The sequence below is a fragment of the Pseudorasbora parva genome, chromosome 21 (genome assembly GCF_024679245.1).
Source record: "Pseudorasbora parva isolate DD20220531a chromosome 21, ASM2467924v1, whole genome shotgun sequence".
NCBI classification, from domain to species: Eukaryota; Metazoa; Chordata; class Actinopteri; order Cypriniformes; family Gobionidae; genus Pseudorasbora; species Pseudorasbora parva.
Genome location: NC_090192.1, coordinates 26,143,146 through 26,166,381, shown reverse-complemented (window position 1 = coordinate 26,166,381; position 23,236 = coordinate 26,143,146). Strand labels below are relative to the sequence as shown.

General features: G+C 40.4%; 1 protein-coding gene across 3 annotated transcripts in view; it reads right to left on the bottom strand.

Moving 5' to 3' along the window:
• Positions 1-415: 415 nt before the first annotated feature.
• The window catches only part of srcap (Snf2-related CREBBP activator protein), a 29,667-nt gene continuing 6,846 nt past the window's right edge, over positions 416-23,236 (bottom strand). For 2 of the 3 annotated variants that reach the window (XM_067430034.1, XM_067430035.1), the window contains 30 exons: positions 23,009-23,194; positions 18,646-18,786; positions 18,348-18,543; positions 17,091-17,260; positions 16,778-16,859; positions 16,593-16,682; positions 15,861-16,031; positions 15,501-15,748; positions 15,231-15,408; positions 15,001-15,137; positions 14,674-14,843; positions 14,324-14,516; positions 13,999-14,135; positions 13,635-13,821; positions 12,822-12,991; positions 12,538-12,686; positions 12,226-12,441; positions 11,956-12,120; positions 10,896-11,069; positions 9,559-9,888; positions 9,282-9,445; positions 8,374-8,684; positions 8,047-8,249; positions 7,759-7,928; positions 7,432-7,628; positions 6,761-6,875; positions 6,551-6,670; positions 6,266-6,445; positions 6,051-6,134; positions 416-5,958 (listed from right to left, as the gene is read on the bottom strand). In XM_067430034.1, the coding sequence (XP_067286135.1) occupies positions 1,858-5,958; positions 6,051-6,134; positions 6,266-6,445; positions 6,551-6,670; positions 6,761-6,875; positions 7,432-7,628; positions 7,759-7,928; positions 8,047-8,249; positions 8,374-8,684; positions 9,282-9,445; positions 9,559-9,888; positions 10,896-11,069; positions 11,956-12,120; positions 12,226-12,441; positions 12,538-12,686; positions 12,822-12,991; positions 13,635-13,821; positions 13,999-14,135; positions 14,324-14,516; positions 14,674-14,843; positions 15,001-15,137; positions 15,231-15,408; positions 15,501-15,748; positions 15,861-16,031; positions 16,593-16,682; positions 16,778-16,859; positions 17,091-17,260; positions 18,348-18,543; positions 18,646-18,786; positions 23,009-23,194 (9,135 nt within the window). In that variant the 3' untranslated portion in view covers positions 416-1,857. The remainder of the gene's footprint in view (positions 5,959-6,050; positions 6,135-6,265; positions 6,446-6,550; positions 6,671-6,760; positions 6,876-7,431; positions 7,629-7,758; positions 7,929-8,046; positions 8,250-8,373; positions 8,685-9,281; positions 9,446-9,558; positions 9,889-10,895; positions 11,070-11,955; positions 12,121-12,225; positions 12,442-12,537; positions 12,687-12,821; positions 12,992-13,634; positions 13,822-13,998; positions 14,136-14,323; positions 14,517-14,673; positions 14,844-15,000; positions 15,138-15,230; positions 15,409-15,500; positions 15,749-15,860; positions 16,032-16,592; positions 16,683-16,777; positions 16,860-17,090; positions 17,261-18,347; positions 18,544-18,645; positions 18,787-23,008; positions 23,195-23,236) is intronic. The other variant, XM_067430036.1, reaches the window with a different exon arrangement.

The window sequence follows — 23,236 nt, the reverse complement described above, 5'->3', positions numbered from 1 at the left end:
CAATCCAAACCGTATTAATGGTTACTATTCAAACGTCACCACAAAAAACTAACATAAAATAATAATAAAAAACACGTTGAGGCTTGAAAATTTACTAGTAGATTAAACTAGACATGGCTAATTGGCTTGAGGGACATCAACCTACATCCATTGTCAATGACCCGATTTCAAAGTCTCCATGTTGAGCAAGAAAACCATGATTAAAATAATTTACAGTTTGAATAAGAAATTTAAGCTGACATCAACAAAATGTATTTTTGGTCTTTTTATTCAACTTACATTTTTGTTTCAATCTTTCAAGTAAAACAATGTGGAATTACAAGGGAACATAAGGAATGTAACAAATTAGAATAGACAAATCAAAATGAAAATAAGACCATCACCATATTCTACTTAATACCCCCTCCCGCCCCCCACCCTTAAACATCTTTCTGTCCAAAAAGGGCAAAGAAAAGCTATCTTACAACTCACTTGACTGCCAATGTTCAGCAAAAAAATAAGATATTCCTCTTAAGAAATTATTTCAGGTGTATCCTACCAACCCAGCATCGGCCCCTCCATAAAAAGGACCAATACTCCAGAAATAAAAATAGCTGACAGTAGCAATTTTCACTGGAGAACTGATTTCAGTTTTGGTTGCACATAAACAGAAATGGCGTTGTTACGATGAAGGGTGGAAGAGCTTATTACACTTAAAGCACTACAGATGACCAAATGTCTATACGTTAACATGGATCCTTGTATGGATCAACAGGCACTCTCATTTTTATCAAACTTGTTTAGATTTTGTGTTTGAGAATACAATTTAATGTGTAAAGATGATCATAATGACTAACACTTTGGGAAAGAGATAAGAAAAATGGCAAGATGTTATCTCCCATTTCTGTAAGCAAATGACAAGCAAATTTCAAGATTCATCACAAGCCCAAGAGATACACATACTTTAGAGCTTACAAAATGCAGTGAGGTACCAGTAAAGATGTACTGACAAGTTGATGTTCTGAACCTAAATCACAATGCACACCTTCAATGTCTGAGACATTTCAGATGTGCAAATGGGGAAAAGCAGGCAGCAGCAGAATTTAAAAGTAATGGATTGAAACATTACACAAGACATGTGATCTAAGCAAATCATAACTCCAGCATAGTGCAGAGGAAGAAAAAAAAAAATTATAATTTTTAGACCTGCCCTCTTCATACCCTGGAAGATATAGAAGATATTTTTGTAATTTATCAACTGACTTGAAACAAACAATAGTCAAAACAGCTGACAAACATTATCCAGAATGCAACAGTCTAAAAACTTTACAATTATACAATCCCCACTAATCGTTTCAATGTAGCATTAATGAATTTCGTCCTCATCAATACCATTTGCAGCACTAGTAAACTCTGTAAAAAGTGTACAATCTATGCAACCAATCTTCTAACATATACTTCACATAGTATTTCCAGTCTTTATGATTACAGTACATAGTGTGAACAAATAATCTTGCCTCTTGCCCAGCTACTTTGAAGTTCCAAAGTCTTGGTGGTAGGGTAAAATATTCTCTGGTATTAACTCAAATTATTAGGTCACATTTTTAAATAGGTAACCAAATCTTCACAATTGTCCTGCATCTACAGACCCTTTCCACACTGTAAATGGCTTGACTTAAGATAGCTGAGTGGCAAAGGCGAGGTCAGATCTAATTACAATGTGCAAAAGATCTCTTTATTTCCCCGTCTTCTCTCACAGCTAAACCATGGCCTTAAATAAAATTGATCCCCTTTCCTCCATAAAATCTGCATTCTCTCCTTGCCGAAATACTCATCTAACTCCTTGTTTAAACCTAGAGATGATTTCTCCACTCCATATCACGTCTTGGAGTGCCGGTGTTGGGTGGATGAAGAGCGCGTGTTGCTAGCTGGAGTACGTGCCTGAGCAGCTGCCAGTGCAGCTACACTCCTGAGAACCCTGTCTGGAGTCCCATCACTGGACCCGGCACTCAGTTCAGGTTTGTCATGCTTCTGGGACCTCTTCTCTTTCCTGCTTTCCCTGTGTCTGCCTCCGTCGCTCTTCCGTCGAATACTTTTGCCTCTCTCTGTATCACTACCAGAGGAGGCTGCTCTGGAACGGGAGCGGTTAGGCTCTGTACTCTGTGAACTTAGACTGTGGGTGCGCTGACTGCTGTTGCTGCTACTCCGACTTCTACTGCTGCCTGCTCCTCTTTCGCTGCTTATACTACTGCAGGCACTATGACCTCTTGAAGACCTGGTCTCTCTATTTTCATCTTCACCTTCTTCCTTCTGATCAGAAGTTTTTTTCTTTTCTTCTTTTTTAACCCTTTCTGTTTCCAAGGGGGGAACAAGGCTGCCTGGTCGTTGCCGAGTAGATCGAGCAGAAGAGGAGGACTGTGGTGATTCAGTTGACTGATTGGGGGTTTGCCTACCACTCCCTGCTTTACTGTTAGACATCTTAGGAGAGTCATATCCTGTTTTCCCCTTGGGTTTACTGCTTTTATCAGAGGACAGTGCTCTGCTTTGCTGTACAGAAGTCTTATTTTTTGGGCTAGGACAGGGTGTGTCTGGTCCTCTTCCCCTCATTGCCAAGAGCTTGGCTGCAGCATTAAGGGCTGAGCAACGTTTGCCCAGTACCTCGGGTTCAGGGGAGGCTAAAGTACTGGATTGTGGGCCTGTAGATTTGCGGGTTACTCTTGAACCTGTTTCACCACTGGACTCCCCTTCTGTGGTATTGGTGGTTTGACCCTTTTTGTCCAACCTCCCCCTTTGTCTATTACTGCTCTCATCATTTTTAGCAATCATGCCATCTTTCTCCAACTTCTTTTGAGCTGATCTTGTCAGACATCTTTTTATACTATTAGAGTCCTCAGAGTCTGAAGATGATGAGGAAGAGTTAGACTGATGCTTTTTGTCAGACTTTTCTTTAGTTTTCTCTTTTTCAGACTTGATATCATCCCGTTTCCTTTTTGAAGGCCTCCTACTCTCTCCCCCCTTTTTGGACTGAGATGATCTTGAACCACTGGAGGATACAGAAGATGGGGAAGAGGAACGGACTGATTCCTGGCTGCTTTGTCTACTAATGCTTCGTTTTTTGACAGAAGTTCTGGTCTCTCTGCCCTCTCTTTTCTCCTCTTCTGATGACTTAACAGTTCCATCACTCTTGGGAGCATCATGAGTCTCAATATCCAAATTTGATGAGGCAATTCCCGAGGCACTGGGTGTCTGTTCCTTTGGCAAACAATCAAATTCCCTGCTTTTTGGCTGAGATAAAACATCATTTTCTCTTACATCATCCTCAGCAACAATGTCTACTTCCATTATATCTGTCTCTGTTACAACCTCCTCCTCCTCAGTTACAACCAAATCCTTGGATGAAGGCTGGCCTTCATGATTATCCGCCACTGGTATGGTTTTGGGTGGAGAAGAATCGGCATCTGTTTGACTGAATGTTTCAGAATCTGATGTTGTTTGATTAGCGGTAGATGGAGATTGTAAAAATGTTGAAGACATTTTTTGTGATACAAGTGTTGAATCTGTTACTGCTTCAATCGCTGTAATTTGAAGTTGTGAGGTAGGAACAGAAGTTTGATCAGAGTTAGGTGTGGACTGTTTAACTGTTGACAGAGTAAGTGTAACTGAAGCTTCTGGTGCCTCTGATTTAGATGAAGATGATTCTGGCTCAATCCCAGAAGTCAAAGCAGGTGGAGAAGGCTGGGTGGATGACTGATGAGTGGCAATAGGAGATGCAGCTATATTGCACATGGGCTCTACAAAAGTTTGAGTAGAGTCTGCAGTTGTACTGGTTCTGTTTAAGGGTTGTGAAGTGACATGTGTTGATATATTTGAGTACTGCAAATGATGCATTTGCTGGTTAGTTGTGAATGAATCTTCCTCAGCTTCTACAGTCAATGAGGCAGCTGAACCATCTGAAAATGCTGTAATTTCACTGGTCTCAGAAAGCACAGGCATTTGGGCAAGTTCCTCAGCATGAATGGGGGACAAGTGGGTACAAGTGGGAGGCTCTCTGAGGGGGCTTGGAAGATGTAGTGTAAGGGAAGAAGCAGTACAAGTCTGAGAGACCTCTGTAGTAGAAGTCTTGTGTGGTGAAGTTTTAAGTGTGTAAATGCATGCATTGGTGTGAGTATCAACTTGTGAGTCTACACCAAGGTCTGATGTAGACAAGGAGATATTTTGAGAGTCTCTGTGCACAGAGGACAGTAAAACAGAAGTAGTGGATTGATTTGTTTCTGAATCAGGTTTAGATGACGACACTTCAGCAGCATTTGAGGGTGAAGTGGGATTGAGTGTTGGAGAGCTTATTGGTGAAGTTTTACTGACAGCAGGCAAAGTCACAGGCATAACATTGGACACTGACAAATTAGGCTCTTGGGAGGAAGGAGCACCTGTAGAAGGAGAAGATGGTGGTGAGCTTGTTGTTGTGGTGGAATCTTTACGGGGACGACCTCTTTTCCGTTTTGGTGAGTGAGGGGGACTCCGCTCAGGACTGGTTTTCTGGGTTACTGGTTTCTTGTCTTCTGGCAGCTCTGGTGCCCTTGGGGGCGTTTTAGGTGGCCTGCCCCTCTTGCGCTTCGCTGATATTAGATTAGTAACACTTGAGTCACTGTGCTTGTCTGAATTAGTTTCTGGTTTCTTTGGTGACAAAGCAGATTTACGATCCACCCCTCTACCTCTTCCTACAAATTGCTCTCCTAACTGTGCAGCCATTCGAGACTCTGTCTCAAGCCTTCGGCGTACTGGTAAGTTCCGCAGCACAGGCATATCTGGAGAATAGTGTGTTGGGGAACAAGGGTTGTGCCCTCTCCCTGGACTATACTGTAACGGAGAGGATGCCTGTTCCTGCTCTCGTGGTGGTGGTGGTGGTGGTGGTGAGGAAGAAGCCAAGGATCTGGGGAGTGATATAGGAGGAGAGTCTTTAAGAGTTTGACTGGCTCCATCAGAATGAGTGGCTGATTCTTGAACAGGTTCTACATGTTCAATCTCCTCTGATGAACCCTCGTTGTGCGCACCTCCGCTTCCACTCATTCCCCTCCGTCTCCGTTTGGGCTCTTTCTCTTCCACTACCGTGACCAGACGACCTGGAAGCTTTCGAAGGACCTTGGCTGATGGAGAATCTTCTGGAAGTCCCTTGAGAATTTCACTTTCAGCAGACTGACGCTTTCGTGGTGAGCGGGAGTTATGTGATACAAGAGTAGGAGAAAGGGAGAGCTGAGCATCCTGTTCAGAATGATGCTCAGGAGAACAGATGGAGTCTGATGATGCAGAGGCTCTCCTATCTCTCCTGCTACACTGTACATTTTCAGACACAGCTTCTCCCCCCTGCTCTTCACTGTCCTCTCTGCAAGCAACAGAAGAGGACTGATGGCCACAAGTGTTTCTGTCCATTGCAGGAGATGCAGCAGCTGAAGGCACAGAGCTTGATGGGGAGATGGGCTGCAGATGGGGGGATGGCACATTTCTATTTTTTTTAACTGAGCCCTGCATAGCAGGGGACAAGGTTGTTGAATCTGTGAGCTGCTGGTTTGTTTGGACTGTCTGGTTTTCTGATGACATGAGGGATTCAGATTCTTTGATTGTCCCTCGCCCACGCGAACCACTAATAAGCTTCTCAGGCAGTTCTCTGTGTTGGGGCGACTTTTGTGTGGACCCAGGGGTTTGGCTTATACTGCGCTCAGAGTTCATGCATGCCCCCCTCCTGCCTCTCTCTGGGGACAGCCGGGTTATGGATATATCGTCAGCAGGTGTCCCTCTGAGCCTGCCACTGACCCTTGTAGAAGGAGCACCTTTCTCTTTGTGTTTGCGAGGACGACGGTTTGGAGTAGGTTCATCAGTATTGTGAGGTACAGAATCCTCTTCATCACTGTCAGATGACTGATGCAGTTTCAAACCTTCTTCCTTTGCCTGATCCAACCCTTTCCTTGCAGCCTCAACTTGCTCCTGTAAAGTCAAGATAAATGTTGTGGGTATGACTGCTAAAAGTTTATTCTATGAGCAAGGAATCAAAGTTTGGTTGCTGTTTTAATTGTTACCTCTGCCTGCTTCAGCTCTTCTTTGCAAATGTCTTCAAGGGAAGCCTCAAGGAAATTCATGGCGTATCGCTCTATGGGAGTGAGCTGTTAAGAACAGGGGAACATTTTTATTTAGCGGTATAAAGGTATTATGATGATTTAAAATAAATAAATTAACATTCTAATAAAACATTTTATAATAAACATTTTATAAAGAAAAACATTCATATCATTACCTGTTCAACCAGAGTAGCAATTTCCTGCTCAGCCTTGGAAAGCTCCTCCTCTTCCTGGTCTCGGCTGTCACCATCATCTAGAGGGATGTTCTCATTAAACTCTGCAAGCTCAGCCACCTGCTCAGCCTTGGCTTGTGATGCAGCGACGATATCCTCTTCATCCTCAGCACGACACAGGGCCTAGTATAAAGAACACAAAATCTAATTTTTAGAATAGAATAACAAATGGAATAAATTTCTTAAACAAATACATGAAATGCACCAAATGGATATATTTAAAATGACCTGTTCCAAAATGGTGGTGTGTTGTTTATTGACGGATTCTTCATCATCTGACTGAGGCACACTCAATTCAGCCACTTTTCGTTCTCCTTCTGACACATCAAACAACTCTCTGATAGTTTGCTGTGGGAAAGAGTTGGGTAATTAATCCTTCCAAAATGTATTCCAAATTCGGATTTTACTGAAAAACTAGAATACAAATTAAAATCATACCTCCTTAAAAAAGGCAGTGGTAAAATTTCCACCTTCAATAGCCATATCTCCCAACATCCTCTTTTGATTGGCTTTTTTCAGAATATTTTCTTCAACTGTGCGTTCACTGATTAGCCTGAACAAATTACATATTTTAAATGTCAATCATGCTCGCATAATCTGTAATTACTAATTACAGAAGGTAATGAAAACATCATCAAAGTAGTCCATATGTGACATCAGTTGGTTAGTTAGAATCTTTTGAAGCGTCGACAATACATTTTGGTCCAAAAAAAACAAAAAACAAAAACAACAACTTTATTCTGCATCAGTCTTCTCTTCTGTGTTCCTCAAATAAAGAATCAAACGGTCATGATTCAAGATTCGAATCGAGTGTCAAACTGGCAAACTGCTGAAATCACGTGACATTGGCGATATGAATCACGAATCAATCTGCTGATTCGCAACCGTTTGATTCTTTATTTGAGGTTTAAAAAAAACAAACGCGGAAGAGAAGACAATGCTGAATGAAGTCGTATTTTTTGTTATTTTTGGACCAAAATGTATTCTCAAAAGAATCTAACAAATGACTTGGACTTGCACATGTGTGACTCCCACCTCTGATATATATATATATATATATATATATATATATATATATATATATATAAATGTTTTAATTTTGCATTTACCTATAGATGTGGACATCTCTTGTCTGTCCAATTCTGTGACACCGGTCCTGAGCTTGGGCATCCATGGTTGGGTTCCAATCACTGTCATAGAACACCACCGTATCTGCCCCAGTCAGGTTAACACCTACACCTCCACTGCGAGTGGACAGGATGAAGCAGAATATGCGACGGTCTGCATTGAAGCGTTCCATCAGAGCCTGAAAGGTAGACCAACATTCCAATAATGTCACAGCTGAGAGACTAGACACATACTTTGTTCTTCTTGCCGAAGTCAATTTATATGAAAATCACAAGCACACAATTTGAATACTGGGACTACTATTTCACCTGTCTCTGTTCTACACGTGTACTCCCATCCAACCGCAGGTAGATGTGCCCATGGTAGTTGAGGAACTGCTCAAGTATATCTAGCATACGTGTCATCTGAGTGAAGATGAGGACTCTGTGCCATCCTGCTTTCAACTTTCTAAGCAGGAGGTGGAGTGTCTGCAGCTTACCTAGACACAGATAAACAGCCATAAAATATTACACAAATATTATAGGCTATTATGTATAAGCATTGTAAAGTCAAGTACAATGAAATACAAATGCAAACTCTGGGGTGCCAGTACTTACCACAGTCATACTGAATAAGCCTCAAGTCAGGAAAATGTGTCCTCATGTTACACTGGATCCGATGGAGTGTGTGTGAAAGCGGGGAGATATGGGAAGATAAAACAGAGGAGAAAAGAGATTGCTGGTGTCTGAGGGAAGGAGGTGGGTGGCAGCTGTGCATGGTGATAGGCTTTGCCTCCACTGGAGGAATGACAAAAGTGAACCTGTGGAACGAGGGAACACATTTAAACGCAGTGTGAAACACTATTTTCAGATGCAGTTTTTATATTGCTTTGCAAATTAAATAAAAAAATAGTGCTTTATGTACTGCATGTTTGTGAGCTATACCTGTCTATGACCTCAGAGATAAGTTGAAGCCTCTCCTCTGAGTTATGGATGGCTTCCTTTAGGACTTTGCTCTTTTCCAAAATACAACTGGTATTTTGTGATTGAGCAATGAGGCAGGAGCTATAACCAGAGTAACTCCATTTGTTGACAACAGGACTTGGTGGAGATGGACAAGGGCCTGGGAGGAAGGTTAGAAAGTCCAGCACCTCATGGCCATACACAGGCTTAGCACTGCAGCGCAACTCATTGATGCGCATGATTTGAGAGATTCTGTCATCTCGCTGAGTCTTTCGCCTGTCTGCAAGCCATGACTGTCAGAACCAAAGTAACAAATAAGTGAGTGCTACAGAATCAGAAAAACAAAAATAACCTAAATGCACTATGATGTAGTTACTGATGATTGCATTAAGAAGAAACCAATATTTGCTAAATATCAATCCCGTATATGTGGGTTGTCATTAAAGGGAAACTCCAACGTTTTTTTTGTGGTCATTTTGATAGCACTTAGCTTAGTCCACTAAGCCCAGTTCATTCATTAGGTACCAAACAGAGATCTGTTTGGAAATTTTTTAGGTGTTTTTTTAGGATTTTTTTAGGTGTGACTTTTTACTGCGCCGATTCGAAGTATGTTAAACTATTTGTGTAACTGTATTTAAATAGGGAAAACATGGTGTTTGATTGCTTCTAACTTGATCTCTGTTTGGTACCTAATGAATTAACTGGGCTTAGTGGGCTAAGCGCTATCAAAGTCACCACGCGTCATAGCGATTAAGTGCATGCACTGAGACAAGAGAGGTATGTATCAACTCGTCTTAGTTAAGGGAATAACATCTTTTAATATGAAAAGTCGGTGGAGTATCCCTTTAAAGTAAGTTTTAAAGTAGAAGCAGTGTTATGTTATTTTTTACCAGGTAGAAGGGGGAACGTGGTGGAGGCGGTGGCTGAATGCGGGGACGCGGAGATGTTAACCCACTGCTCTGAGATGAGGATGCAGGCTTAGGAGTGCTCATGCGCAAAGTTATCACATCATTATTACTGTCCTCACGAACTGAGGATGTATTTGCCTTCGTAACTGAAATACACAGAGCATTGAATGCAATTATTCTACTCGGTAATCTTTTTTCCTTAATATATTGTTCAAACTTCTCAAGAAAAATCTCAAAACCACATCTGGGCTTAACATACCTGGTGGTTCAGGGGCTGGTGGTGGTGGTGGTGGTGGTGCTGCTGGTCCCTGTACTACTCTCAACACAGGACGAGTGGGTGGAGTCTGGGCAGAAGGGACAGTACGGGGTGGAGCAGCATAAACCGGAGGCCGGTGTGGAGGCTGTGAAGCAGCGGCTGCTCTAAGAACAGGGCTTGGAGTGCCATGTGGGTGAAGAGTGACTGACTGAGGAGGAGCAGGACGAGGAGAGGGAGGCACGGCCAGAGTAGGGATTGACCCTCCATCTTTACTTGGTGCCTGTCGTACAACAATCTTTACAATTCCGGGTCCACTTACCATGGATGTTGGTACTGGAAATAAAAATAGAGAGAGGGAGAGAGTTTAGTAACTACAAAAGTTTTTCACCTGGAAAGAAAAGTTCAGTTAGACTGGGCACCAGACTATAGATTACAGTAGCAGAGCTATCATTAAAATATCAGCCTTGCATTATCAAATACTCTCCTGTTCAGAAGTTTAGGGAACCGTAGAATTTATTATATATTTATATTTTTTAAATAATAAAAAAAAATATATAAAAGAATTGTATTTTAATATATTTTGAAATGTAATTGATTACTTTGATGGCAAAGCTGAATTTTCAGTATCCATTACAATAGACTACAGGATTCAGAAATCCTTCTAATATGCTCAATATATCGAAACATTTCTTATACTTATCAGTGTTGAAAAACGTCATCTTAATGTGTGGAAACATTCACATTTTATGATGAATAAAAAAGTTAAAAATAAAAATCCTTTGTAACATTCTAAATGTCTTTAATGGCACTTTATAAGTTGAATATATCCTTGCTGAATAAAATACAAATTTATCTAAAAAAAAAAAAAAAAAAAAATTAACCCCACACTGAATGGTAGTGCAGTTAGTACTACCATTCAGTCGCTTAACTTTAGTCGTTTAACTCTATATAAGAATTGATAATTACAATTTTACATTAGACTTAAAGGAACAGAATAAAAAATTATAATAATGATAATGAAAAATTCTGAAATGAGAATAGTTAAATCCACTCACTTCATAAAATAATCAACAAGTAAATAAAAATGAAAAACAAAACAAACCATTTCAAACCTCACATACCATCTACAACATCTGACTTAATATTTGCAGTGCTGTTTGCATTTATCTTTGTTATTGAGTAAGCCAACAAACCATCCAAATAAGCTGTCACATGCAGTTAGAAGAAAAACAACCAGTGACAGACAACCCATGCACATGCTCTGCTGAGTAACAGGTAGTTTGGTACCCAGGATAAAGGCTGTACCCAAACAACGATGAACTCAAGGACAGCACCAGTACCTTGAGTAGCGGTGAAAGGTAATGCTAGTCCAGAGCAGGTTGGGGTTGTGCTGGCTGAGTGGGGATTTGCTGAGCTGCTACCTGTCTGACTAACTGTGTGAAGAACTGCCACCTGAGCTGGCTGACTAATAAGGTGGTGCTGCCCACTACTGGAAACCAGATGCATTACATTTCCTAAAGGGCACAACCACAGAAGAAAGTGTTAGGCTATAGACTACACCAAACACTGACAGAAAGACTGAAAGGGTTAGTTCACCCAAAAATGAAAATGCTTTAAGGGGTTAAATAATTACTCACCCTCATGTCGTTCCCAACCCGTAAGGCCTCCGTTTATCTTCAGATCACAAATTAAGACCTTTTTGATGAAATCCGAGAAGATTTAAATGAACACTTTCATGGCCCAGAAAGGTAGTATAAACATAATTAAAATAGTCCATATGACTCCAGTGGTTCAACAGTCATTTTATGTAACAAAAATAACCACTTCAACAATTTCTTCAGGTCTGTGTCCGTCTCCTACACAGTTTATGTTGGTCAGCTATTGAGTCAGCATCACACACGCGTCGTGGTGCTCATATGAACAGCATCGGCCAGTGGTAAGCCGGCATGCTGGCGTAGCGCTGACGTAACTCAGAACTGCACTGTATTTACTGTAAACGGCGTAGGAGACACTGAAGAAATTGTTGAATAAAGTTTTTATTTTTGTTTGTTTTTTGAGCACAGAAGGTGTTCTTGTTGCTTCATAAAGTTAAAGTTGAACCACTGGAGTCATATGGGCTATTTTAACGATGTTTTACTACATTTCTGGACCTTGGAAGTGATAATAAAATAGCCGTCTATGGAGGGATCAGGAAGCTCTTGGAATCCATCGAAAATATCTTAAATTGTGTTCCGAAAAACAACGAAGGTCTTACGGGTAGGGGTGAGTAATTAATGACAATTTTCCTATTTTGGTAAACTAACCCTTGAAGGCGTGCAGGAAAAGCGAAACCTATCCAAAGCAGGCAGTTTATTTCCACAAGCAGATTATTTGTCTGTTTTTGTGGAAGACAGTGGATACCTTGAATGGGTCTTGGCTGAGGAACAGGGACCTGGTGAAGTGGAGTCCCAGAGAGTGTAAGCTTGTTGCCCTGTAGCTGAAAGGTTACCGGTTTACTGCCCTGAGAGGACGACACTGGTCGGCCTGCCAGGGAGGCCAGCTGAGCGATACTCACAACTTCACCGGCTGTACATGTGAGATATAAATTCAAATAATTTAATAATGTATGTGCTGCTATTGTTTCATGATGACAAACAATCAAATGAAATATGTGTGACGTAATTAACTTACATGGCAAACGAGCTTGCATATCTGGACTGAGCAGGACCCTCTGAGTCATTATATTGCTTGGTGGTTGAGGGGGAGCGGACACAGTTGTGAGGCTGGAGGGTGCTGAGGGACGTATTGTTACAGGCTGGGGGGCTGGCGGCCTGACTGCAGGTGCAGAAGGGACGCTACTAGGAGTCACTGGAGCTCTTGGAGTAGTGACAGGAGTAACAGGACAAACTGAAATGAGAGTAAAAAGTTTTTCTCTTCCTGATTACACCATTATATGAACGACACTTTCTGATCAGTACGTGAAGCTTAGCCACTTGAGCTGACCTTGAGGTGCTGGCTGGGAGGGAGCTTGGGAAGGGGTGACCTCTGTGATTAGTGGCTTTGGAGTCTGAACTGTGGTGCTGGTAGGACACGCAGAGCGAGGGCTGATGGCTGCTGAACGACCATCAGACTTGGGAAGAGGCTGGAGCATCCTGAAGAGAAGAAAGCACATGCCAAAACTTTATTAAAAGACAACCAAAATCAAGTCTTAAATTACAAAAAAAACAATTTATTTAACTCAAACATATGTATGAGAATTGTGTGATTAATTATTTTGAACAACATACCTGTTGACCTTCATGCGAACAGGCTTTGGTCTGGGAGGAGGATCAGGGGACTCCATGATTTCCTGAATAAGCTGATGTGTCACTTTCCTCTGAGGCAGAAAAACATCTGCCTGGTATCTAGACACACGCTGCTCCAGGCCAACCAGGTCAAAAATGGACAAGTCACAGCGCTTTGAAAAGAATGTAATTTAATTAAATTTGACTGAGGGTGCGGAAAAGAAAAAAGAAACATACAAGCATACATTTCTGAACAAGGGCATGTGTAGAAACTGATGAAGTAGATGTCCTTTAGATCCTATCCTCAAATAGAAGAAAATAATAAAGGGTTCAGATCAAAGGTGTCCTGCTCCACCATACTGCAGAGTTTAGCTCAAATTCTTATTAAACACACCAGAACCAGCTAGTCAAAGCTATATTCAAAAATCTCCCATATTCCCTCATTCACTATAGCCTACATTTTTCTACCAATACAATCCACTGAAGGAGTGGATCAAAGCGAGTGAGTGACACTGTGCCTTAGAAATGCTACGGACAGCATCCGATAAGACATTAATTTGGTGCAACACTCACAGTGCATGGGTATTCTCTAGTGGCTAGCTATTGAGATTGTTAGATTGACAATGGTTTCAGACAGCACTACAAATGGCTGTCCCCTCAAAGGGTGCACTATATTAGGGTATAGAGTTTGATTTTGAACATAACCACCATCTTCAGAATTACTATAAACTTTGATTTAAGTGTGTTGGGGCAGGTGGGAGCTAAACTCAGCAGGGCAAGTGAAGGTTTAGTAATTCTTAGTCTTCTACCATTTACCTCAAATGGTGAGGTCTCAAGAGCCCGCTGAACCAGTGAAGCGGTAGAATAGATGATGGCCCTTGTGATGAATGGAGATTGTATAGGCCTTGGATCAAACAGGTTAGGGTGATTACACACTTTCCGCAGCTGCATCAGGATGTTGATCACAGACATGAAATGACCACTGGCTAAAGTCTCTCGTGTCCTGGGAATAAATAAGCAAAAAAAAAGAAAAAGACAAACAATAAGAAAAAATACTCTTCCATGAAGTATGAACAAAATTAATCAATTAATTATCATCAAAGGCCTGAGCTTGGAAATTATCTTCAATGTTTTTTTTCTTCCTCAATCCCACCCATTTCTGCTTGCCCTGATTACTCACGAGGCCTGGGCCATGAAGTCATCATAGAGAAAACGCTGTCTTTTGGAGAGTCGACAGCGTACAACATGTTCATATTTTTTGGGCATTTGTTTCTCCACATCTGCTTTTATTCTTCGCAACAGAAAGGGTCGTAACACCTATATAAAAAAGAGAGGGAGATGAAGGAAGCTTATATAAAGCCAAATGCTTCCCTATAATATTACAAATAAACACTGGCACAAGAGAAACATGTTCATAAGAGAAACATAGGAACCATGTTTGTGCTACATTCATAAATGCAATAGATCAAATAAAATATCCTCCACAATTCATAAACTGGTACTACCTTGTGAAGTCGTTTGACCAAGCCCTCATTGTACTCCTGGCTACCTTCAATCATGCCAGTGAGCGGGTTTGAGAACCACTCCTTGAACTCACGATGGGACTGGAAAACGTGCGGCATGAGGAAGTGCATAAGAGACCAAAGCTCCATTAGACTGTTCTGGAGAGGGGTACCTGTGAGCAGCAATCGCCTCTGACTGCATGAAAGACGAGAATTGAGAGGAAAAATTGTAAATGAACTCATTACATTGCCATAATTAGATGTGATTTGCACACAAAATGTAAAACAAAAAAGAAAAAAAAGAAAGTTAGAATGGAAACTGTAGCGATTAAATATCAAGTGCATGCAAATACCTGTTGAAGTTGAGCAAGCTTTGCCAGCGCTGGGACTTAAAGTTCTTGATGTTCTGGGCTTCATCCAAAATGAGGTACCTCCAAGACTTGCGTCTAAATGCCTGATGATCTTGCAGTACTAGCTTATATGAGGTGATGCAAACGTGAAAAGCATTGGGTTTGGTCCAGCCCTGAGAAATAATAAAAGGGGAAAAAATCAAAATTCAAAAATCACAAGGATTAAAAGACTAAATGAACACAATAATTGCTTTAGAGAGTTTTGCTAAAGTGTTTTTTAAAAGATCTTAGAAGATTTCTAATAAATATGCTGATTATTGTATTCATTACTTGTCGTTTGAGTTTGCGCTCCTTCTGGCTGCCATAGTAGGTAAGGATTTTGAAACCTGGGCACCAACGCTTCAACTCCATCTCCCAGTTGAGCATTACACTGGTGGGCACAATGATCAGGTGTGGACCCCAGTTACCTGTAAGTTTTTAAATTTTAATCGCACTGCATATATCCACTACATTTTCAACACACATCATAGGAAAATAATGTATTTATGTGGACTTTTTACCCTTTACACAAGCTAGATGAGCTAACAGAGCAATGGTTTGGATAGTTTTGCCAAGCCCCATTTCATCAGCAAGTATGCCATTGAGTTTCTTCTCATTCATGGTGACCAACCAGTCCAGTCCAATGTGCTGGTACTCACGCAAAGTACCATGAAGCAGGAATGGAATCGGTGTTTTGACCTGGTATTAAAAAGAAACCAAAAAACTGCAGTTAATGACAAAAAAAATCTAAGGGTTCTTCAGCCACTGTTTCTGAGGCTTTGTGTTGCTACCTTTGTTGTGGCCAGTGTATATCCCTTAGGTTGAAGGCTCTCAGCAGTAGCAGCAATGTGGCTGATTTCTTTCTTAGGTCGGGGAGATGTTGTTACAGTAGGACTATGATCTCCCTCTCTCAGCAGAACTTCCATTCCCTCTCCGCCATCATCATCATCATCATCTTCCTCATCCTCCTCCTCCTCATCATCATCACTCTCCTGAACATCCTCCACTTCTTCGTCACTGTCTACAGCCGCTTGGGAAACTGAATATTGAGTGGATCACAATGGGAAAATTTGAAGATGTGCAGTATTTAAGTCAATTCATACATCAATTCACAAGATTCAGTAATTCCATCACCACAAATGTCAACTCACCTGAGGATGAGCCACTATCATCAGCACTGTCCTCTCCTTCTGTCTCTTCCTCTGCCTCCTCCTCAGTTCCCTCTGATTCGTCAGAGGAATCTGGTGATGCTGAAGGCTCCTCAAAATCAGAGGCATATGCTCCTCTGTACTTCTCTAAGAGCTCTTCCATGCTCATCTCCCCTGTTAAATAAAGAAACCACAAGTGACGACATGACCAATAAATGACTTATTACATGTTTTATTATTCAAATTTTGGGGTCTGTATGATTATTATTATTATTTAAGAAATTAATACTGATATTCAAATTGATAAAATAAAGGAAAGTAAAGATATTTATGTTTCAAAATATTTATATTTCAAATAACTGCATTTGAACTTGCTATTCAAAGAATACTGAAACAAATATACCAGTTTCCACCAAAAATATTTAGTAGCACATCTGTTTTGAGCACTGATTTAGAATAATTTCTAAAGGATCATGAGACACTGAAGACTGGAGTAATGGCTGTCAAAACAAAGGAATACATTCCATTTTAAAATGTATCAAAATAGAAAACAGTTTCAAATTGTAATACTGTTTCACATTATTACTGTATTTTGGATCAGATAAATGCAGCACTGGTGAGAATGAGAGACTTATTTCAAAAACAAAAAAATCATACAGACCCGAAACTTTTGACCAGTAGTGTGTATATAAAATAACACTGGTACACTTAAGGATATTTTAGTATTTCATTCACCCTCTCTAGCAAGGTCATCTAGTTCCTCTGCATGATCTCCCGTTCCTTCAATAACTTCCTGGGCTGAAATGGTCTCTTCTTCATCTTCCGCTGAAGTGAAGCATATAATAAGTTAAGTCATATATTTCTGTTCAAATCAATTGGATACCCAAGTTAAGTGTCTATCTAAATAAAACTCTACTAACCATCTTCTTCATTGGCACTGAATTCTTTGTCTTCATCTTCAACTGTAGTTGAAACATCAGAGGGCTCTTCTGATTCAACAACCTGTGCAAGGAAAAATAAGTCTATTGAATTAAATATGTGAAAACGGAAGAATTTTTTTTTATGTCATACTGATTATGTGAACATTGATGGACCACATTAATCAGTGAATTCTTACTAAGAGTCAATGGCTACATAAACATTCACAGGTTTTGGAGGTGATAACAGCACTTAACCCGCATTTAACTACAGTGACCAATGAGTATTTGAGTTGATCTTGGGAGATTGCTGTACCTGGGGAAGAGTTAAAGTACTGAGTAGCTGGTCAAGAGGCAGAGTGCCCTCCTCCCTCAGTAACTCTATCTCTCGCCTTTGTGTCTCCTCATCATTCCCCTCTTGCTGCTCCTCTACCTCTATGGTCTCTTCATCATCCTCCTCCTCACAAGGTGGCTCAAAGTCTCTATCTGCAACAGGTAAGGGACAGTTTAGACATCCAACCTTTTATTTAGTGTAAACAAGAATTTTTTGAATTATGGTCAAAAACATATCAAACTCTACTGGACATAAAACACTCACATACGCTGATTTTTAATTCACTAAATGTATTGAAATACAATCTTTATGTGTACTGTGGCACCACAGAATTTAAATACCATTGCATTACATAACATATCAAACCAAAATAGCACAAGCTTAATATAATAAAGAAATACAATGTTTGGTAGGTTTTGAAAGGAACATTAGATACAGTTAAAAATTAAGACTTAATTTAAACTCTATCAGTCTCTCTATGGAACTGACTTCATACATCCACTAAACAAATTTAATTTAGCATAACCTAAGCATAATACACTTTTAGATTTTTTTTATATATAGCAATGACAACACAAATACATTTTATGCAAGTGTCCAAATACTTTTAACATAAAATTATCTTTTATATAACTAAAGACTATTTGTTTTCAAAAATTGTATGCACCAATTTGAACTTTACAGAAGCACAATGTTTTGTTGTTATTGAGTTTACATAAATAAAAGTAGACCCTTATGAGGTTTCGAATTATGTATTACTCTTATCTGTATGACCAAAAATAACAGAGCATTTTAAGTTGTTTCTGCTGTTCTCAGACAAAAAATGCAAGTGATCCCACCGACACCACCATGTCATGCAGTAAATGCTAATACTTTATCTTACGATCTCTGCACACAAACCTGGATGTGCGCATAATAATAGTGCATATTCACCTAGGTTAACGTTAAAACGATTGGAAAGTAAAGTTGCTACTACTTACATGTTTCAAATAAGCCATTTTTATGCTGATAGATGATAGGTGAGCGTTTGGATTTCCTGCCCTAAATAGTCATACTGTAATTACCACAAGGACCCGTAACTGTACCTGTACTGTATTATTTTTCTGCGACTAACCGACTAATACAACTTTGATTCACTAAGGCACTTTTCGTTGAATGTTTAGTTGACTTTTCACATTTTTTCACTTCTAAGGCACTTGATTTGAACAACAACATAGTAAAACAAAAGTCAGTCCTCACCATCCTCATCAACAGCATTCAGCTGTGATTGTTTGGAGACAGCTGCAGTGTCTGAACTGTGTACAGGAGTGGCATGCAGGGACTGACTTAACAAGTCAGAGTAACGCTCTGTCTGACCCACAATGAAATCCAGCTGGAGATCTAGGGCCTTCTTCCGCTTCTCCTCCAGTCTGGACTGCTGTTTATACTGGACCACCTGTGTACAGCAATGGGCAGGAAACAGTTAAAGTGTGAATTATTTATAGCCTTTTAGTACAATAGAGATTTTGTCCAAAAAAACAAAAACACTGAAAGTCACCTTCTCAACGCTGCTCCAGAAGGCACGGACCTCCTTGGCAATAGAAGAAGCAACTCTCCTCAGTTTGGCCTGCTCCTCACGTTTCGCTCTCTCTTCCTTCTGCCTCAGCTCCTCATGGTGGCGCATCACCATCCGTACTACCTGAAAAAGAGTTTTACATCTTCAGAATAATTCACTTTAAAGAGAGTCTTTCTACAAAACAAAACTTAATAAAGTGGTCAAAATAATTACTGACCCACTACATGTCTCCCGACATATTGTGCATCTTATGATGTGTCCTATCTTACTCATGCTGTTCACCTTTTATAATCAACATACATAACATCAGCAGTGGCTCGCCCATGCTCGCTGCTGACCTTCGGCCGACCTGCTTGCCTGTTTTTATTTTTATTATAATTTTTTAACAATCACTCATTTTGAAACCTAATGTGTGTTAATTATATGATAATAATGGTTTTACTTTAGAATGTGTTTAGAACTCACTCTGATACTTGCATTCACTTTCAACGTCGTTACGTTGATCATGTTGGTGCAGTAGCCAATAGACTGTCATCCCGGGGCTCGCTCAGCCCTACAGTGCTGTAATTCAAGCCAATGGTTCTCCGGTTGCTACGTAAAAAAAGTTTATATTTCGCCAATCATCGTCGTCGAATTTTATTGTTCGGGGTGCTGAAATTATTGCCTGTAGTTAAAGATTAGAGCAGAGCACCTGTTAAACCACAGGAGGCTGGTGACACGGGCGACATTGAGTAGCACTAATGTAGTCATGGGAGTTGAACTAGCCCCAAATTAAGTTAAATTGCTACGAAATAATAACATTAATAGCAATACAGGGAAATTTCATGTCAGAGCAGTATTTCAGAGTATGCCGTTTTAACTGTGAGTGCGATTGAGTGGAGCGCGCTGGCATAGAAGCGGAATATTTTATTACTATCAAAAAAAACTAAACAATGGTGGGGGCACATGCTCTGGTTCAGGCACAACACCATGCCCATTGAGGCACCGTCCCCAACTTAAGGGTCCTGCACACTGTGCGATTTTTCAAAATCCTTTGCGAATGTCCCTTGTCAGACTGTACGAACATGATCGCCATGTCACACTGTAAGATCTCAGTTGACATTAATGTCAGACTGCACGATAGTGAAGGCGCGCTAAAAACGGACGCGCGCAAGAAAACTCGTCCGGAGTTCATATCATCAATGAATGACGCGTTCGGTAACAGTGAGCTGCGTTACACGCGGGGCTGAAATGCTGGCTACAAAGAAATCTCTAGCACTCGTTTTGGTCATAGTTTGTCTTGAAGATCGGAGATATTTGACTGTCGTCGTAGGAGAAGTCACACTGCAGGATTCTGTGCCAAATCTTCTGACACTGCCAGAATTTCGTCTGAGGTAAAATCTGATCGCAGCGCTCATTAATCGGCTGCCGGTGAACATGTCAAACTAACGACCAAAGACGTCAGATTTTAGCCTAGGATCAGAGGAATCTTTTAGGATTTGCTAAATTTGTCCCAGACGGCCAAATCGTGGCCAAAATCGCACAGTGTGCACCCCGCTTAAGTTTACATTTTTTTATAGTCATAAATAATTAAGTTCATTTAGAGAACAGACACTACTAAAACAGAAAGTACGAAAACGAAAATAGGGAATCGATTTTAACCAAATATGCACACTATTCTTTTTAAATGAATTTTTAAAAAAAAGTTATTAACAGGTATTATTTATGTTGACTTATGTTTTTAAAACGTACATGAGGTCATATTGTGACAATTGCTGTGTGCATAGAAAAAATGAGCAGTATTACGCTATTTCCTTCAGAATGGAGTGCACTTTTCTCAATATTCCATTCATTTCTGAAGCTTGTTCCGCTCAGCGCCGTGCGCTCAACCCGAAATGCCCTTTGTGACAGGCTGGATCAAATATAGGTCTATCTGAAATAAATGGCTATAGGGCTGCCCCAACTAAAGCTTTTTTTCTAGTAGTAGGATTTGTTTTACTCAACTTGCTGTTGATTCAATGCCCTATGTCCTTCTATCACTTTTGGACCTCAAAAGGAGAAATTTTAAAAATAGTCCTGCACTCCCTTCTTCTTATAATGGCAGTGGATAGCGACGAGGCTAAAACATTACAAATTTTATACAATAGTATGATGCAATGATACAGTGAGACGCACACCACATATGGAAAGTGTCCAGGAGGCATAATATAAGGTTTTGCGCAAAATAAACTATTATTCAGTCAAAACACTGAGCTCAGCCGTTACTCTGTGTGCGTTCCACTAGTACGAACTGTCAACCGCGGCACTAATGCTCACGCACTGTTGTCGTGAAAACCGGTACACAATATTCACTTCAGGAGGTTTTATTATTAGTATTGTATTATTTCTTATCATATATCTTATAGAAAAGACGAGTCGCGTTTGTTTCTATTGAGCCTGATTTCTCAAAATGTTGCGTGTGCGCTAATCTTAGGTGTCATGACAACAGTGCATGAGCAGAGCATGAGTGCTGCGCCTGCTGACGGTTCCTACTAGACTTTAGAATTGAGTCAATGAACACTTGTCTCAAAAATCAAACAGGAATTATTTTTATTTTTTTACTTTACAAAAGTGACAGCCCCAGACACTACAGTTATAAACTGAATGTGACTGCTCAATACAGTGAGCCGAACAAGAGTTGCTTTGTTGTTGTGCTTTACATTAAGCATAATCGGCTAATGAACCCACCATTTAAGCAACCCGCCCCTGAATTGGCGCTGATTACCAACAGTAAAATGCGCACGGCCGCACTGTCATTCATGGCTACACTGTCAAACTGTTATTTTCAGTTCATTCCTTTAGTTAATTTTAGTTTGTGCCGCATTTCAGAGAATCGGATCTGTCAGATTTACAACATGTACATTCATCCACTTCTCCCAAAAAACATAAAAGTGGCCAGTGAAATCAGAGAAGAAAAGAGTAAACTTTATAGTTACTACAAAAGGTGTATCTGATATGATAAAAACACTAGGGGTGTCCCCGACTAAGGATTTACACATTCGAATCAGAATTTTCTAATCTCGACCGATAGTCGAATCATCTGTGTGTGTGTAACGTTAAACCATAGACTGGAAAAAAAAAAAAACGGTATAAAGGGGTTGGGAAAGGCAGGACACTAGTCAGTAGGAGGCTAAGACTATTTTTATTTTACTTTACACACGGCACACAGCCACCACTTTTAATAAAGTGATCAAAACTAGGCTACACTACACATTCGTAAATTAACCGTTCTCTCATAACATTTAAAATCCGTGATCGAAACACAGAATATCACACAAATATATAAAAGAACATTTTGATAAATAAACCTAAAAAAATACCTGCCTAGAGAGGAAAAGAACACTTTGAGTGCGTTTATATGCACGTTCTCAAGCCGATTGTGCCTGAAGGCGGTCGCACACCGGACTGAAGCTCAGCGCCGTGTCTCAGGTAACGTTATCTATACACATTATAGATACATTATATATGCGCCGGGTGCGTGCTCAATTTTCAATCGACTTCTGACAGAAGAGCTGCACGATGAGTGTATCTTGTAGCACAGGGTGAAATCAGTACATTCACGATTTGAGGGAAATATACATTTAATCGACGCAGACAGGTGTCGAATGCCGCCGTCGGTGTATATGTGTTCGAATTTTAAAGACGCGAACTTCCGGTGCGAAGCTCAGCGCCCTTAAAGGGGCGATCACTCAGCGCCGCGACACGACACGTCTTTATAACACTAATATTGAGCACCCCCATATTGCCAAACTGGTCTGATCCTTGTTTCATAACACCCGTGAAGATTCGACCATGAGATCAGTGGTCGAATCCGGTCCTGCATATTGATGCATCGAATCTGCGACTATTAGGGGTCACCCCTAAAAAACACCTTAAATTAAATTTGGATAGATTGTTATTGCTGCTTCCATAAACATCAGTATGTATTTTACAAACTGTAAATGTATTGTTTTGCTAGTATTTATGTGTATTTAAATGTCTGAAACCTAAAATAAACCTAATGTGGTTGAAAACACTGAATAGTTGTTATATATGAAAAGTGCTGAGTCTTTCTCAGGCTCAGCGTCAGCCAAAATGCAAAAGCACTTTGAATTTAGAAGTTGATGACGTGACGCACTGAATGTTCTAATCACACCAGGGTGACCGTATATGTTAAAGGGTTAATGGAGAACATGTGCCAACCGGGTACCAAAACAACCTGAACATTATGCACTCGCAATGTGACCATGATAAATTAACTGACACATCATCAAAAAATGGTCACATTTGCAGTCTAGAGCCCTGAAACAGCACGTTTCAAAAAGGATAGCCTGAATGTAACGTTTACCTTTCGGGCCACTCCTCTTTTCCATCGCCTCTCTTGTGCAAAGTCTGCAGAGAGCCACTGCATTTCCTCACAGAGGTAATCCCATTGAACTTTGGGCCGTACAGGTTCGGTTAAACGAGACAGACGTTTTAGGGACCAGAAACCTTCACGTTTTAGTGCAAGGGTTCGATGTTCTATTTCTGCTTCCTGTTTTTAAAAAAACAACAATAAACAACAGAATAAAGTCCA